This window comes from Danio rerio, chromosome 9, assembly GCF_049306965.1.
Source record: "Danio rerio strain Tuebingen ecotype United States chromosome 9, GRCz12tu, whole genome shotgun sequence".
NCBI lineage: Eukaryota > Metazoa > Chordata > Actinopteri > Cypriniformes > Danionidae > Danio > Danio rerio.
Genome location: NC_133184.1, coordinates 43,428,287 through 43,447,334, shown reverse-complemented (window position 1 = coordinate 43,447,334; position 19,048 = coordinate 43,428,287). Strand labels below are relative to the sequence as shown.

The 19,048-nt window shown below is 36.6% G+C and overlaps 1 protein-coding gene across 2 annotated transcripts in view; it reads right to left on the bottom strand.

The window, feature by feature from the left end:
- Positions 1-19,048, bottom strand: part of ctdsp1 (CTD (carboxy-terminal domain, RNA polymerase II, polypeptide A) small phosphatase 1) — a 51,271-nt gene that overhangs the window by 23,838 nt on the left and 8,385 nt on the right. Inside the window, exon 2 of one of the 2 annotated variants that reach the window (XM_021479012.3) lies at positions 2,482-6,338. In XM_021479012.3, coding sequence (XP_021334687.1) covers positions 2,482-5,583 — 3,102 coding nt within the window. In that variant the 5' untranslated portion in view covers positions 5,584-6,338. The remainder of the gene's footprint in view (positions 1-2,481; positions 6,339-19,048) is intronic. The other variant, XM_009304902.5, reaches the window with a different exon arrangement.

Below are 19,048 nucleotides of genomic sequence, written 5' to 3'. Positions count from 1 at the left end.
TTTTTGTATGGAACATAATCAATTTTGCAATAAAGGTAATGATTCGCTCTCAATTGCTTCGTAATGTTTTTATTTTTTTACATTTTACTGGTGATTAAAAGACACAGAAGGGCTTTGTGCCGAAATTTCTGTGTCTTTTAATCACCCATAAAATGTAAGAAAATAAAAACAGTACGAAGCAATTGAGTGCGAATCAATACCTTTGTTGAAAAATAGCATTAATAGATTGACGCACCAAACCAAAGGAGTTCCTAAAAAACCGCAAGCACGCAGGGCAAACTTCAGTTAACTCTGGAACATAATCAACGCCAAAAGTATTGAAATGGAAGCTTGTTGAATAGCACAAACTAAAAAAAAAACAATACATTGAGTTGACAAGGGCTTGCATTTTAATGACTTGTATTGCCAGGGTTTGTATCTTTGGGTCATAAAATTTAACATAGCTGTTTATTTAAGCTGTTAATATTTCAACTAAAAATACTCCAAACACATTTTTATATACTTATAAATTCAATACTTCAAAATCAACTTCCAGATTTTACTAGAAAAATATTCAGTTCTGTTTAAAAATACAATGTTTAATGTTCAAACGTCAATTTTCAGTTCATTTTATTTCTGTTCAAAAATCTGCCTCATAAATTCAGTGGCCCAAATTCAGCTGGTAAAATTCAACATTACATCCAGGTACTGCACAAAAAAAGACAAAGTAATTGATTGCAGATTAAAAATGTCCAGCTGCTTTTTCACCAGCAGGTGGAGATGGACCACTTTAAGATTTTTAAACCACTAAATAGGCGAAAAAAGGCCAATAATGGCACTAAAGTAGCATTTAATTATAATATCAACATCTTAGACATTACAAGTAATAAAATTAGAATGAGTAAAATTAGTAAGATTTTTTGAACATTTATATTTGCCCTAATGCAGGGATACTCAACTAGCTGGGCCGCTAGATAGCTTAAAATGAACTCTCAATATTCTACTATAATTTTTGGATTTAATTATTAATAAGCTATAATAACTTTAAAAAACTAATAACTAGAATGATCGCTGTAATGCACTCTCCTGTTTTCTGACTGATTACTTCAAACAGCCTCATGATTGCTTCTGCACAGTTTGTTCTTTCACAAACTATGCATGGTGAAAGTGAAAGTCTTTCTTTGTGTATTTTGATGTGAACTATTAGCGAGGCTCAATGGAGTTTCTGCCACAGAATGTAAATTAAACCTGCATATGAGCTTTAGACCCTCTCTCTGGCGAAGCTGTTCACTTTTCCTGTCAGCGATCTCCCAATACTATACACTCAACCGCTATCAAATTGATGCGATTCAACAGATTTAGAGTGTTTTACTGTATTTTACTTTTGTCTGGGTATTTTTGAATAGTAGATATTTAAAAGTCAGTCCAGTTTAAAGCAGAAGCTAGTCTTTTGCAATCTCCCTGTTGACCTGTGGTTCTCTTTGAATCTGCCCATGTTTTTATTTGTTTTATGTTATTTTATTTGTTGTTTTGTATAGGTTTTATTTTAATAAATAAAGGTTTAAATGAGCATTTTAAACAAACATTTTAAAGAAAATGTCAGACAGGTGGGCTTTCAAAAATTGATCGGAGAAAGAAGTGGGCCCCCAAGTGAAAAAGGTTGAGAGCCCCTGCCCTAATGTAATGTCAAATTTTACCAGATGAATTTGGGCCACTGAAATTTATGGAAGCAAATTTTTAAACTGAAATAAAATGAACTAAAAATTGCCATTTGAATAGTATACATTGTATTTTTAAACAAAACTGATTATTTTGGAAGTGAAATCAGGAAGTTCAATATGAAGTATTAAATTTATAAGTATGAAAAGTTTGGGGTATTTTTTGTTGAAATATTATTCACAGCTTAAATGAACAGCTATGTTAAATTTCATGACGCAAAAATACAAACCCTGGCAACTCATTAAAAGTCATTAAAATGCAAGTAGTTGTTAATTCAGAGTATTATTTTTTAAGCTTTTTATTACCATACTTTTGGCATTGATTTTGTTCCACATTATTTGCTTTTATAAAGCAGCTTAATGTATTTTTGCGAAAAACAAAAAGTAAACATGAAGGGTAGTTTTCCAAATGCAGATTTCAAAGCAATAGCTAAGACAATAGAACCTATAGAAACTATAGAAACAAGTAAACAAATTCAAAATTGCAGTGATCCAGGGTTATGCTGCCACAAAACTGCATAAAGCTGAAAATTATATTTCTGCTTGTTTATTTTCCACCAACAAAACTCGGTGGAATGCCTTAAGTGTATGTGTGACACTTATTTTTGAACATTTTCTGCTCATTTAACCAAAACCATGATAATATTAGTAATAATACATGTGTTTTCTATAATGTTGATATTAAATTATGCTTGACTATCAAATTAATGCATATAACAGACATTTCAACATGCTTTTAACTCCCAAAATGTATCAGCAAGATCCTCAACTAAGAGAAATGTACCTGATCTGTTGGCGGAACACAGATTTCACAATCGCAGTCTTCTGAGAACTCTTCATCTTCAGAAGATTCACTGTCCTCATAAGAATCACACTGTTCACCTGTCTTTTTTTGGTCAGACTTACAGATTGCCTCTTGTTCAGATGCTTCACTTCTTGCAACTTGATGTATAAGTTCCTCTAATTTTTCATTTGGCTTAGTCTGCTCAGCCAGGCCACCTACTGCAGGAGAATTAAGGAGCTCAGAGGTGTCTTTTGGCTCGGTGTCCAGACTATCCGATACACAAGGAGTACTTGTTTCTGTGTTTGAAAGTTCCTCAATAGTGCAAGAGAGCTGTGGATCATTAGTTGGTATCACTTCACCATCATCACTTTCGTCTGAACATCCCACAAGATCTTCAAAACCAAACAGAGATGTTTCTTCATCTTCCGAAGTTTCAATCTCTCCACAACAAGGTCCATGAGCTCCCTCATTTTCAAAGTCAGGACAAAACTCTCCATTAACATCGATTTCATCTGCAGATCTGAGATCTTGTACACTGCCTTCATTCTCTGACCTGTTGGTCAAATTCTGATTGGCCAAATTTTCCAACAATGTACTCTCTTCATCTGGTGAATCTGAAGAATCGGCTGCTTGAAATGTTTTCTCTCCAGCGCACAATCCTGTGGAATCTCCAGATACACTGACAAAAGCATTTTCAATCCCTTCAAGTCCATAACAGTCAACGACGGAAACACCAGAAACTTGGTCTTCAGCTATCTCTTCATTTTGGAGGCAAAGTTCATTGTCCTTGCCCTCATAATATACCATGAAACCTTCATCCATAAGATCAGGCAGGTTATGATCATTTTCAACTTCATGGATTTGCTCAGATTCAGTGGGGAGTCCGAATGCCACAGCTTCAGCATAGGTTTTACTGCTTTCCCTTTCTGTAAGTTCTTCAGAATCAATCTCACATGCTTCTTCACAAGCATCTAACTTTTCTTGTGAATACATGTCACAGTTCTTATTAACTTCATCTGGTTGCACATTTTGAATCAAGGGCTCATCGTCCTCTGTAAGAAGGTTTTCCTTATCACATGGCTGATCTGGGAAGATATCAAAAGATTCAGACTCGTCAATAAAACTCTTGAATGAATCGGTTTCAGAGCTGCTTTGACTTTTGCCATCCAAGCAGTCGCCATAGTCCTCTTCACTCGACTCATCTGAAGAACCTGCTGTTGTGGTCACTGCATCCAGAGAGATGTCCACACTTGAGTGGAGATCAGAATGCTGAGGAGATTCTTCATTACAACATACGCCCTTCTCCAGCTCTTCACACTTTCTACAAAGCTTCCTAGGGTTATCCAAAGGTTGAACTTCTTGCATTAAATCTATAACTCCAGGAGTTTCTACCTCTTTATTAGACTCCCTGTTTTCAGCAGCATGACTTAAACTTTCCTCGTTGTGTCTCAAAAGATCAGTAAGAAATTGAGACAGCCAGCGAGCCTCAAAGGTTTCCATTGATCCGGAAAACATGGCATCAGACTCAGGTGGTTTCTTAAAGTTAGTTCTGCTACTACGGTTAGGCAAATTCTCTTTGTTTACTTCAGAGTTGTGAAAAAAAGAGCTGTGTGTTTTTGATGACTCTAGGCAGCTTTCTGTAGGTCTGCTTTGATGTGGTCTCTCAGAATTGTCAGTGGGCACAGAGGGAGGGCATTGTTCACGGGCATCACATTTCTTAAAGTATGATCCACAGCTTGTGCACTGTTCTAAAGCCTCAAAACACACAGAGGATTCGCTGTGCTCAGAGAGTTGGTTGCAGTCTTGATGTTCTTCAGACAGCGAGTTAAAGCTCCCAGACGGACAAGTGCAATCATCTAGGCTGTTAGGCAGAACTCCATCATCAGCGGTGTCCATTTGCCCCATAAGCTGCGTGTCCACAAGGGACACACAGTGGTCAGATGGCTTACTTTCTTTAGAGTCCTGACACAGTTCAGGGGATTCAAAATGTGTGGCATGGTATTCATCAAGCTTGTTTTGATTGTTAGGCTCGGACGGTTTAGATGTTTCGCAGTCTTCAGAATCTAGTTCAACTGCATAGTTTTGTTCAGATAGGTTGTCTTCAGAACTATCATTTTCACACTCTCTATACTGTTCCTGATATTCTGCATCACATTCAGAAAGCGTTTCATAATCTAAAGGATCTAACGGATTAGGCTCCACATGACCTTGTTGAAATGAATCACTAAGATCTTCCTGTTCTGCAGCATCTTGATCAACTAAGCTCATCTCGGATAAATCGATTTCTTCATCATCTTGATGAAAGCTCACAAACTCATAAAGATCTGGGCTCATCTCAGATGCATCTAACGGTTCTTCATTATGCTGCTCAAAAGAGTCACAATCATCTAGTATCATCTCAGGTAAAACGATCTGTTCTGAATCATCTTGTTGAAAAGACTCGCAATCGCTTAGGCTTACCTCTGATAAGGTTAACTGCTCTTCATCGTGTTCAGAAAACTCACTTTGATCGCTCGGATCAAATGTAATACTAAGTTCATCATTTTGGCTCATTTCAACCAAGTCAACTGAAGAACCGCTTGCTTCAAAAGACTCACTGTGCTCAGAGCAGCTGTCCAACAAAGAGCTGTATCCAGATGAACCAGACTGATCTGAAAATTCACCATTAATGCGGCTATTTTCAATGCAAAGTCCATCAACTTCATGCAACTTAATGGTGCTTTGGTCAATAGGTGTATCTTGTTCAGCGCACGATTCTGCAGCACGTTCCAAAGACTGGTCTTCCTTTTTAGGATCTCCTTGTCCTGAGACCTCAGAATGGTCAAAGCACAGCTCTGCAGGCATGTTTACCTCAGCGTGCTCGCTTTTAAAAAATGCAGATGATTCCAAGTATTTAGTGATGTTGCTTTCGACAAAAGACATCCGTTCTCCAAAACATCGGCAAAGGTCAGAAGAAGGGAAACACTCCAAACATTCTCCCATAGGTTTACTTTTTCTACAGATCCTGCAGCTCTGTGTTTGCAGAGGGGGCTCGCAAGGCTGAAGGGATTCGTTGAGCCCACAGCCTGCCTGAGACACCAGCAGCAATGTGCACGTTGACATGACAGAGGGGTTGAGACTCTACTGAACCCTGCACTCAGCCCGCCTTCAGGACACCTACCGATTTATTTTGGTGCTTCAGAGACGTGACAAATAACTCCTGCTGTATCAAATCACTATAAAAAGCTGAAGTAAGGCATAAATCTGAAACCGACACCAACAGAGACTTGATACCAGATCTGCTCATAGTTGTTTGTCGCCATGTTTTTATTCCCGCCAATAATTAGCTAAATAAAATCAAGAGTGGCTACTTTTTTTTCAATATTTTCCTATCGGCTTTCATTTAGTTGGGAGTTTTGAGAACAGACAGCTTTAGTGTGCTTAATAAATTAACAGAGTTGACTTAATGGTGTCTGCACAAATGCAGATTAGGTTAATACATACTACGGCTTATTCAATGATAAGAGCTCGTAAACAGGAAAAGAATTGCGCAAAAACTAACATGGGGTTTCAGTTTCCTCACTATCACAGCTGATCATGTGTCTCTCCCCTGTGTTAACCACGAACTGGCCAGTGTTCATACAAAATCTAGAGAGTACAGGGTGGAGAGGTAGCACTACATCCAAATAAGTACTAGTTACCAAAACCAACATAAACTCTTACTTTAGAGATGGTTCCATTTTCTTCCACCAGCAGTGGGGCGTTATTATTGACAGGCACGTGATCCGTTTCATCATGACACAGGCAGCAGAAGAGACTGTGGAAAATCCCACGACTGCGTGGTTTCTTCGATGAGGATGCAGCATGTGGAGGGGTACCTGAGAAACAAGCACATCATATCACATCACATCTACCCTGGTGTTCACAGTCATATATCTGTGCATAAATGATACACTTGGCTTGGTCCGACAGCTACTGGTCGTTGTGAGATAACTATACTCAGATAGATGATGGGCAATGACTGTTTTTTTTATTGCATGCAAGCAAAACAGAAAAGTGCAAGCATCAAAATTACATTAAAAAAAAGATTTTTAATTTGCATCAAATCTCAATGTCAGGGTTTAGTGACTGCTGTTCATTTAGGGTGTAGTGTATTAAGAATACATTAAAATCTCACATAGAGATATTAATAAAAGACAAACAGGACTGTTACATTGTTTCATAGAAAGCCTTAACACAGCTAGTGGTGTTCTAACTGTATGGAACCACACATGAAAAACTATGAAATTCTGAAAGGGTGGAGTGGAGGTTTTAATAACTCAAAACACATGTATGTCACACCCATGAGTTCCCAAAAACTTGCTCCATAACCTAAGCTTCAACATACGACATAAAACAACAATGCTTTTGAATCTGGCAAAGTCTAAGGAAAAACAGAGAGAAGGAAAAAAGGCTGCTTTTTGTATATTTGTTCTGCCCTACTTACATTTAACAGATTGATTTTCCTATGGATTCTTGCTTGGAATTCTTAAAATAAGCTTGCATTTATCCTCCTTTTTGGATTGCAACCCTGTATAAAATAGGACTATTAACTAAAGACAAGGAACTACTCTGTCAAAAGCAATTTACAAACAGAATCGTAGAGTCAAAACAAAAACTATTAATAGCACATATACAAACATAACCACCAATATTTTCACCAATTAATTGTATTGTATTACATCAAAAGCATATATACTTCATCACATTATATCAGATGCTATTTGTTACAGTATCCTATAGTCTAGTATTCCAAGGTAAACCCCTGATGGGGTGTTTGCACAAAGCCTAAGTCAAATCTTAAATGTGTCATCTATCTTTCTTCTTAAATTTATATTAATTTTAATTAATGGTAATCTTTATGTATTTTATGTTTTTCAACTGCGTAATCAAAGATTTGCAAATAAAAAAAAAGGTATTGTTAAATATGAAAACAACACAATGACATTTTCAAGCACTTTCAAGCTCGGTCATCCAAAATGTTGCCATACAAACCTTGAAAACATGATTAAAATTCAAGCGTTTTTGTAAGGATTTCCAGCACCCATATGAACCCTGCATAGTTCACCTTAAAATGTAAAATGTCATCATTTATTCACCCATGACTTGTTCCAAACCAATGTGTTTTTTGTAATGGTCTGGTTGAGTCAATGGTTATAGGTTTCCTACATTCTTTAAAATAAATAGCACTGGTTTGAAACAAGGTTGAGTAAATAATCAAAGAATTTTCATTTTTGGATGCAATATCACTTTAAAATAGGAATAGAAAAGCCAATCCAATAATTTGCATGTCTTCATATCTTCTACCCTATTCAACTTCATTATGAATAGATATTACATATGCAATAAATTCTTTAGGATATTTGGAGGTTCTCAGTATCAGAGAGCTTGAAAATCAGCATTCTCAAATATCAAACTATTCAAATCACTCATGCCTACTGTTTGCTAATAAGCAAGATATTTGTCACCAAATACAGCAGACAGAGACATAGTATCTGTGAATAGTGACACATTACAGGGAATCCGTGTTATTACGGGTCTATGTTGGGCTCCAGTAGTAGCAGAGCCCTGGGCAACTTACAAGAGACAAACAACAGCGACGAAAGCTGGACTTTGCAAGACAAAATCTTTGACAAATTAGGCTGCGGGCAAGACAGCAGAGGCAGCTGTCAACAGAGATGATTAGCATGCCGTTCAAAATTCAAAACTTAAAGCTCGTGTGTCAAACCTAAGTTACCTAGAACATACTGTACTTTCCTTCAGCGACTCTTATTGTGGAATTAAGCTGAACTGAAACACAAGGCTGAGTTTTGGATTTTTAAATTTAGACTAGTCTAATAGATTTATCTCCATCCTGACATGTCCTTCGACATAAAAGTTGCCCTCAAAACCAAATTTAACCCAAAGAACATATATGCTAGGAGCTATCATCAGGAAATAAAACATGTCTCTTGACCTTCAAACATAAAGTCTACATTGACTTGTCAATGGTGGCACACACGCTAACTGTGAATATGCCTTTCTGTAAACATCCAGAGAATCTGACAGGCCGTTATAGTGAAACATCGCTAACTGAGACCACCTGCAACCCCAGCACGGGTCACGAGGGTGGCAGATCTACAAATGCGAAGAAAAGGGCAGGTGAAGGGAACGCTGAAGAAACCACATCCATCCCTTCATGTTCAGTCCTCTGAAATTACACATCACAGAGCTTTAAATAGCACCGACGGGCAGCTGTTGACAGTGGTTAGTGATGGCATTCTACACAAATATAGACCACGCCATAAACGGAGTCGCAAAACAAAACTTTGTTGTGTTCCCAGTGTGGGGACAGGAGGGAATGGCTCAACCACATGTTTATCTCAAGCGGTACATATGATAGCTTGATGGACACCATGATGAAAGGCTGAAAAGCTGTAACCTATTAGCTTGGAGCAACAAACTTGAACTTGTAAACAGGAAAAAGATCAAACAGAGACTAGCTGGTGAAGACAATTCCAAGTAAAACTTGACCCCGTTGGGTTTTGCAATGAGCCAAAGGCTTGAATACACTTCAAATGTCAAGAGTTGATAATAGGCTATAGCGTTTTCACTCCAACCAGGTTTGTTTCTGCTCACATGCTCGAGGGTGTCTTATCTGGGTCTGTTTTAAAGAGGGTGTCTATGCTATTCCAATCCTGATAGACATGGGCCACTCAGTGACTTATTTTATGACCCTGACATGTGATCCCACATTACAATCTTGCAACTTGTTTCACGCCACCACTCGGGGGAGAAGGACAGCTGATTTGGGTGACACTACACTAATGAAGGGCTTTAAACTGAGTTGGGAAAGTGTGGCACTGGTGTCACCAAATAATTCTAGAGATTATTTCCATCATGTTATATCTAGGCATGTTACTGTCATTGTCAAAGCTTTAAATCAATGGTCTCAATCTTAATTCCTGGAGGGCCACAGCTCTGCATAGTTTATCTCCAACCACCTCCAACTCACACTTGCTTAATAGTCTTTAGTAGTTTTGAACACCTTGACTAGCTGGATCAGCTGTGTTTGATTAGGGCTCCAGCAATCGAGTTTGAGACCTATGCTATAAATACATACATACAGTTGTCAGAATTAATAGCCCCCCTGAATTATTTATACCCCTTGTTTATTTTTTTCCCCAATTTCTGTTTAATGGAAAGATTTTTTCAGCACATTTGTAAACATAATAGTTTTAATAACTCATTTCTAATAAATGATTTATTTTATCTTTGCCATGATGACAGTAAATAATAATTTACTAGATATTTTTCAAGACACTTCTATACAGCTTAAAGTCACTGTTGGAGCCATTTATGGGTTGCAATTTTCTTTTGCACCACTAGAGGGTGTATAAGGTATCTATGCTCTCCTCACGACGAGTGAGAGATGTGTAGAAAAAGAAGGTCAAACAAACTTTTTGACCGCCGTGCTGTGAGAACGGGTTTATGTATGTTTTGATGTTTACTTTTAATTTTGAGAAAGGACAGTAAATGGATTTGAATATCCAACTTTATTTACAAAGGTATGGACATTTTACTTTTTTATTGACCTGTTTAAACAACAAACGTGTCAAAACCAAGACCCAAATATTCGCATCTACAGTCACATTTACATGCTTAACTAGGTTAATTAGGTTAACTAGACAGAATAGGGTAATTAGGCAAGTTATTGTATAAAAATTGTTTGTTCTGAAGACTATCGAAATAAATAAAGCTTAAAGAGGCTAATAATTTTGTCCCTAAAGTGGTTAATAAAAAATTAAAAACGGCTTTTATTCTAGTCGAAATAAAACAAATAAGATTTTCTCCAGAAACATATTATTAGACATACTGTGAAAATGTCCTTGCTCAATTAAACACAATTTGAGAAATATAAAAAAAATCTAAAAAAAAATATTTAAAAAAAAACTATGAAAAAAAATGATAACATTCTTATTATTAGCTAAAAGGTCTGGTAAAATGAGAATTTCACAATTTTTTTTATCTTTCAGATTTCACATAAAAACACTGACATTTAGTTTTTTTTTTTAGAAAATTATAATCTGTCAGAATAACAAATGTTTTCAGGGGGTTTTTTTTACGGTGCAGTATGCGAGTTTGATATCTAGTGGTTGAACTAGGTATTGCAGTCCTGAATCAAAACACACACAAGCGCAGGTTGCCAGATTGATGACCAACAGGAGTGAGCCTGAATATTGAGACTTAAGGCTGATTTAAATTGAGTTCTCAATATCTTGCAGCTGAACAACAGAAAACTGACAATGATCACCTCAGGTAGACCTTATGTGCTTTATTTAGTGTTAAAGGCTAACAATGTGAGTTTGAATGCGATTTTACATGACATTTATTGCCATACTACTGAAAGCAGCAGCAGATAGTTCACCTCAGATCTTAAAAATAAAATAAAGTGTTTGAAATTGAACTTTAGAACAGTAAAATAATGCAAACCAACACATATCAGGGATTCAGCATCTACATTTATTTATGTTAAAAATGGTTAAATATGTAATAATTTGAATATAAATCTAACCATTTCATGAGTGAGTGAGTGCATTTTCTGTGCTTCTGAATGGCTGTATTTAAATTTCTGTCATGTTTTGTCTGGTGTAAACAGCCACATTGCTTATCACTGCAAATCTCATCACGTAGCGTGTTGTTAGGACATAGGAGTTACAATGTGATATGTTAACCTAATGTTTATGTCCGTAATATTTATATTATTTGATAATTAATAACCTCATGTGAAACTCTAAATGTGCGTCTCATTTCGGAGTCTGCTATTGTCCACTGGAGGTCACATTTCGGTCACGGACGCATGCTTTGAGAGCCTTCCTGACTGAATAAGTGAAATACACGGTTTTCCAACAAAGCAACCTGGGATGCTGAAACATAATTGGATAAACAGGCAATGGGCGGGTTAAAGGGACTAAAACAAAGACAGCGTTCTGGCACGTAACACACATTTTCAAAGCATTGTTTTTCAGATGTTTTTCAGTATTGTTTTTCAGATAAACAAGAACGTTCCCTTGGCGTTTCTTAAATATCTGCATTATACTACATTAAGGTTTTTTATGCTTTTGAAAAGTCAAAACCTTACATACAGCACTGTTAAATATATGCCTCGTGCTCAACCAACGCTGAATTTAACTGAACAAAAATACAGTAAAATTTTGTTTTACTTTACAAAATGTTTTAGCATTACAATGTTTAAAATAAAACGTCAGGTGTACAATATATGAAGGCACAATTTAGTAGGTAATACAATAGATGCTGAATTTTCAGCTTCACCTACAAATGTCATTTTTATATGCTGATCTGGTGCTCATGTCTAACTACTTTAATTCTTGTTGAGAACCACTTCTTCAATAAAAAAGCTAAAAAGAATTGTTGCTGCAACCTTATTCGCATACTATCCATCCTAAATAGTATTTGAAAATAGAATTAGTATGTCCCAAACCACAGTATGTTGAAAAGAGTATGCCAGTATAGAAGAATAGAAGTGTCCATACCTTAAATTGCTCACAATAAATCACAAGTTTGACATAAATTTGATTAGAACTACAAACTTAAGTAAAGTGTAAACAAACTACAAAGATGACGGTACAAACAATCGAAGTCTCTCTACTTTTCAGTTTTTGAATGCGTTTATCAATATTTAGCCAACTGAAACATATTTAAATTGCATTTTCCGTGATATATTTCATCGGTAACAACGTGAACTTATATTAAGATATGTTCAGACATTAACTTCTAAATGCATATTACCCAAAGACCTGAGAAGATTTCGGCTGATTATCCAGCTGCTGCTTCTCCAATTAGGTAGGTAATTAAATATGAATGAAATGTAGGTGATGTATCTAGATGACTGAGAGGGGACATAACTAAGCAACATAACTATCGGTTACTGAAGTAGTAGTATTTCCCAAAGTTTGCATACTCTTCTGTTACACACTCAAAACTTTTCCTTCACAATAAAAAGTGCATACTTTTAGAGCGAAGTATGTGAATTGGGATGCAGCATGTGTTAATTTGAAAGAAAGTTTTTTTAAAGGTCTTTTGTAAGACCTTTAAAAAAAAACTTCACTTTTGTTAATACATCTTTGCTGATTGATTGATTTAAAAACCCAAATCTGAATAGCATATACATGACCATATTGTACAGTACTAAATCGTTTCAGGAAACCGATTGCTACAAACCATTTGAGTTAAAAACATATCTACACGAGTACTGTGAACTTACTCCATTTAAGAGTTCAAAACTCTTTTCAATTGAGTAGAATTACATTTCAGTAAATTTTGAGTTAACTACAGTCATTCCATTTGATAAAGTTGACCGTTGGGTTTTAGCATGTATAAGCCTTCATAAACAGCTAAATTTCAATACATTTTTCCAATACAAAAATGATATTTAGATACACTTGTCTATTTGATTATAACATTATAATATGGCTATTTTTTGGCTCAAATTATCAAATCTTTGCCTCAACAAAAACAAAAGCATCTAAAAGTTTTCAAACCCTCCCACTACCAAATGACACAATACAGTCAGAACCAGAAAGGAAGTACAAGACACACAGAGAACATCGTGAATTGACAGTCCAGCCACTTCGATTGAACTCCACTCTGAGCAAAAGAATCCCTCAAGGGGCCCCAGTGAACTCGCTCTCCCCCGTCCTGTCTCCCTCTCGCTGGCACGCGGCCATATCTCTGTCCCATAACTCTACTGCACTGTGCCCGGCCAAACCAAAATAGGAACAGGAAGTGTGAGGAAGTGAAGTAAGAGTCGCCGCGAGGCAGTGGAGGGCCCACACTGAGCCTTCATTGTGTCCCGACTCGGCCAGATCATGTTTCGTGTGCAAACAAAACAGGTACAGAGATAATCCACAATGCCATGCAGAAAAAGACAGGATTGTGATTACCGACTGCATCCGCTGACCCACTTTACCGAGGCTGTAACACCATCCAAGACAAGGAACAAAAAAGGTTTTGAAATATTAGGAATATTTAGCAAATGGATTTCAGACTTTGCCATTGCAGCCTTTTTTTCCGATGGCAGTCCCAAAAATGGAAACACGACTATAGTGTACTGCTTTGAAGCCCTTCTAAAAATACAGTACGATAACAAAGTGGTGAACAGGTGCTCTTTCTCTATGCTGAAAAGGCATCAGATGGTTCCTGGACAATGTCTTGGCACACTTTTCGCAGGGTCACACTAAGAGCCAAGTCTCTGTAAACAACATTATCCAGTAACGTATCTTCGATGTCGGCACATTAATCAGCACACCTAAATTAATCCAGGTACTAAAATGTAAAAGAGCAAGCTGTAAAGAAGATGATTAGTGAATTATGCAAGCAGTCTGAGTGTTGGTGCGGACAGATGCAACACGTCAGAGTCAGAGTTTAGTCTAACTGTGGGATCCAGGAAAAGAAGGCAGCATTGCACTGACTCAGTATCTAATGATGTGTTATTTGCGTTTTATGCAGTTTTTATTATAAACCATTTTAGAATGACTACATTTTAAATAAAAAGGTAGTGGGTCAAACTGTTAAGCATGATGCTGACAATTCTTTGGAGCAAAAAAAAAACAGCAACTTTTTCCCCATTGAAAACTATTTTATTTTATGAAACTTTAATATATTTTTGAGCAGTAAACATGTCAGGCTAAATAGTTAAAATAAATCATTGACTTCTGCTGTTTTCATTAGTTTCAAAAGAACGATTTCATAACAATTAAAAAGGCATCTTTGGACTAGGCTTGGGCGGTATCCAAATTTTGATACCATCAAACCTCTTCCCCATTTTACCTCGGTATACGGTATTACCGTGAATAATTTAATGACAAAAGGCTCAGACAGCATCACCAAACTTGGCTTGTGCCTAAACCATTCAGAAACTGAAATCCAAACACTAATACTGAAAGCATAACAAAATGACATTCACAACAATATTAACAACTTTTATTAGCAACAAATAGCAGTTTATAAAAAAATGCAAATACAACAGTCAAACAGAATTAAATTGACATAAACATTCAGAACAGTTTTCATGCAGAAACATGCACACAAATGATATAAATTGTACCTTTTTTTTTCTACCGAATGGAAGAAGATAATTTTCTTTGCCAAGTAACGTCACTGCATCATTTCAGGTTTTCCAACAAACACTGTCCCTTTAGAACCTTTTTGTTGCACAATTTGCAAATTGTTTCATGCATATTTACCGCCTCTCCCTTCTCGTTCGGTCGAACCCCGAAATACTGTCAAACTGCAGAAGTTGTATTTTGCGCAAAACTTGTTTGATAAGTCTCAGAAGTCATTGCAGCTGAATAAAGGAGGTATGAAGTGCAGCATTAGATACCTGTTATTAATAAAGTTTAGAGATAAAACCTATTTATCTCAGGAGTATCCCTAAATGAGAAGGTGAAATTAAACATTACCATAAAATAACTGAAAGTCATAAAGACATTAAGGGTGTTTATTTGTTGAAATTTGTATTAAAATTTGTTTTTTTGTATTTGTATTGTGCAAAGCATATTTATAAGGTTTTTGACTATAAGGGGGGAGGGGTGGTCAATAAATCATTTTATGAATGCTGTAATGTTTCAATCATTTTCTGCTAAAAAATGCCTGAAGGTCCTGTGACCATCAGGAAGAACGCAGCATCTCATTTCTCATAGGATGCGTTCTCTGTTCTCGCAATCTCCAGAGTTTGTTTTTCCAAGATGACTTGGCAAGACCGTCTCCACAAGAACACGAGTCCGTTCTCAGTGTTCTTGAAATTGAGAAAAGCCTGTGGCTGCGTCCGAAACCGCATATTTCCTACTATATAGTATGCTAAAATCAGTATGTGAGCCGAGTAGTATGTCCGAATTCAAAGAATTCGAAAATCAGTATGCGGGAAATACCCGGATGACTTACTACTTCCGGCGAGATTCTGGACTGCGCATCCCGCGCACGCTGCCCTATCTCATTATGCCCCGCGAGAGAATTCATGAATGGAAGTGAGGCGACGCAACTGACGCAGGTAGGTCACGTGACCATGACAAAATGGCTGATGTAGTACGTCTGAATCCCATTCATACTTTTCACAATCATACTGTATAGAACGTACTTTTCTAACGGCCGAGTAGTACGTTTAAATTCAAATGCAGTACCTACTGAGTAGTATGCGGTTTCGGACGCAGCCTGTCTCCTTAACCAAACACACCTGATTCAGATCATCAGCTCATTACCAGAGACTGAAAGAGCTGTGATTGGTGTGACAGACTAATGCTGCAGTCACACTAGATTTTGTGTGCGCGAAATTCTGTCGCAGCAGAGATAGCAGTAGGCGCAGCATAAAGGGGTGGGATTAAACAAGATGATTAGACATTTAAAAAAGCGATCAATTGGTCCATGTTTTAAAATTCTGTTTAGAGAGGATATGTTTTGATCTTCGATTGGTCTCACGCAACCATGTGATGCAATGTTGCCAGTCAGAGTTCATCAAGCTTGAACTTTCTAATACAGCGAACTGCAGAAACTTTTCACACAAGCTTACAATTTCAGTCTGACGCATTTGCATGCGTATGAATGGAAGTCTATGGGGAGAAAAACATCCTCCAGGTATGTGGTTGAGAAACACTGGTCTATAGGACGTTGGGGTTTAAGTGTACTGTTGCCCTGAAAAACTCTAATTAAATAACAAAACAACAACTTGTATATACAGTTGAAATCAGAATTATTATCCCTCCTGAATTATTAGCCTCCCTGTATATTTTGTTTCCCCAATTTCTGTTTAATGGAAAGAAGATTTTCCAAAAATATATTATTATAAAAAAATACTGTGAAAATTCTTTGCAAAGTTACACATCATTTGGGAGATATCTAAAAAAAAGAAATAAATTCACAGAAAGGCTAATCATTTAGACAACTGTACTTTGAAATGGTGTAACAGAAAATGTTGCGGTTGAAAAACCTTGACTTCTCCAAATAGCGATAAACATTTTAACCATTATAGTGTCATGCCTAGTTGAAAATGGACAAAGTCAAACGTTCTAGTCCTCACACCTGTATTTAGTTTTGTCCACCTGTGACTAAATTGACAAAAAAATGTATCTTGCATACATCTTAAAACAGTATATACTCACTTATGTTGTGCTGGATTTCTAGGCTACATCAGGGTATGCCAAATCATGGCCATTTAAACTGGTCAGCAAACTAAAGGTAAGAAGACCTCTTGGAATTTTTGATTAATCAACTGTTTGTTATTTGATCTAATTGGACTTGTTGAGAAGACCTTGAAAACTGCAGTTTAAAAACCCAATCGCTTAGGAGATCTAGTTGTAAACAGTTTAACAGCATTTTGAAGAATGATGCAGGGAGTTTGTCAAGACTGCAGGTTGATGTTTGCATTATCTGATGGTAGAATCTTGGAGAAGATTGTACAATCGCCTTGAAATATATTGTCTGATTTCTTAAGTTGTGATTGAGCCTGTCTGATATCAGCACACTTTGGCTGAATGGATGAGCTGATTGCCTTTCTGATATTGATCTTATCAGTAAAAAAAGATGAGCAAACTCATTGCATTTGCTGTAGAGACATGTTCACTTGAAATCCCACTGGGGGTTTGCGATTCTCTCCACTGTTGCAAACAGAGTGCCAGCGTTGTTTAAGTTGCTGTTTATAAGATTTAAAAAGAAAGTCTGCTTAGCAATGCCTAGTTTCACATTGAAAGCATGAAGACTGTCTTTATAGATGTTATCATGGACTACAAGTATTGGCTAATAAAAAAATTATTTCCCAAACATTGACAAGTATAAATATATATATATATATATATATATATATATATATATTTATATATATATATGCTGAACCCTACAAATTGCACTTTGAACATTCACACCATTAAGGCAATAATTTTACCACAAATAAAAAACACATGGTTATTTTAGTTAACCCAACCACATTTTCACCATGGTTTTGGTACAGTAACCATAGTTTATCTATGGTATATGCAATAAACCTGTGGTTGCACCAAAAAACATTCTTTCTCTATAAAACCAAAGTTATTTTTCTTAAAGAGATAGTTCACTTCCAATTAGCAATTTTACTCACGTCAACCTATATTAAAGTTTCTCATCAAATCATAACCAATCAAATGCTCTCTTGTGTCTGACATGCCCTGCCCCCTCCAAGATGCTTCTTATCTGCTTTTCTTTTGATGCACTTGAGCTCAACCACTCACTGGGAGAGCTGTGGAAAACAAAACACTGTTGGCTGTTTTTTTAAAAAGGGGGAGGGGCTACACAATGTCCCACCCTCTATTAGTTTTTTAGTTGATATTATATCAAACATCAAATTTTAAAAAAATGCATATTTCAAAGCACTTTATGGGACCTTTAACGCTCAATGACAATTTACACATTCCTGTCCGCCATGATACTTCAAATCAGACGCACCTCAAACTCAAAGAAAAAAAAGATTAGTATCATGATAAGTACTAAACTCTTAAACAAAGTATAAAAATGACCTGAAAGCAGTAATACGGTCTACTAAATTGACACTATGAAGCTCCAGATAATGCATAGATTCCTCATAAGCATCAGAGCATGTAGAAACAAGACCCACATGAGGAAATGAAGCACACTGCTGGACTCACGCACGTGATCGTGTTTACTGTACGTGGCAGAGCACTAATTCGGTTACTTTGATGCGGTTTCGCTCGGGTATCTTCCTTTCAGTACAAACATGTAGTGCAAATCATGTTTAGAAATGAACGTGCAAAAAGATCTCACAAACAGTCTCTGCCTTGAAGACCACAAATGCGTCATCTGACTCATTTACTCCTCGAGCGAAAGCGAATGTCTTCTTGAGATGCATGAGACGGCACTTCTGATAGACAGGCCAAGAAAGAGAACCAATGTATGATTCAAGCACGACCAACAGATTAATCCTTGACAAAAGTGCACGCATCAACAATGAATACAAAACAAATAATCAGTATGCATACAAATAATAAGCTATGGAAAAAAGCACCTGAAAATTCTTAGTTTAGTAACTAGATTTATTGGTTTTATTAGGTTTGGGTTTGAATAAAAAAAGACTAATTGTTTTGTTAAATGTTTCTTAAACTTCTGATTGATTTCGGTCAAATATCAATTAAAAATATTGTAATTTAAAGCTTTTTCAGAAAAAAAAAATCAAATAGGGCTGGGCGATAAAATCTGTTTCGATATTTAGCGACCGAACACCATAATCAATATCAATAAAAAAAAAGATTAGGTATGAAGTGCTATAGTTTTATTAAAATGTGGCTGTTGAGCGCGCGCCTTGGAGGCAATGCCAAGAAGTTTAGGGTGTAAGTTTGTCATTTCCAATGAAGGCGCGTGACTTGCTTGATGGCTGGATGGCCATATGGCTGTATGCGCATTTTCCAGCCGCACCTAATTAGAAACATCCAAACTCTTCTGAAGGCCGCAAGCACACTGCAATTCATGCAAGTAGAACTAACCAATCTGCTTCACACTTTGCATGGAAAAT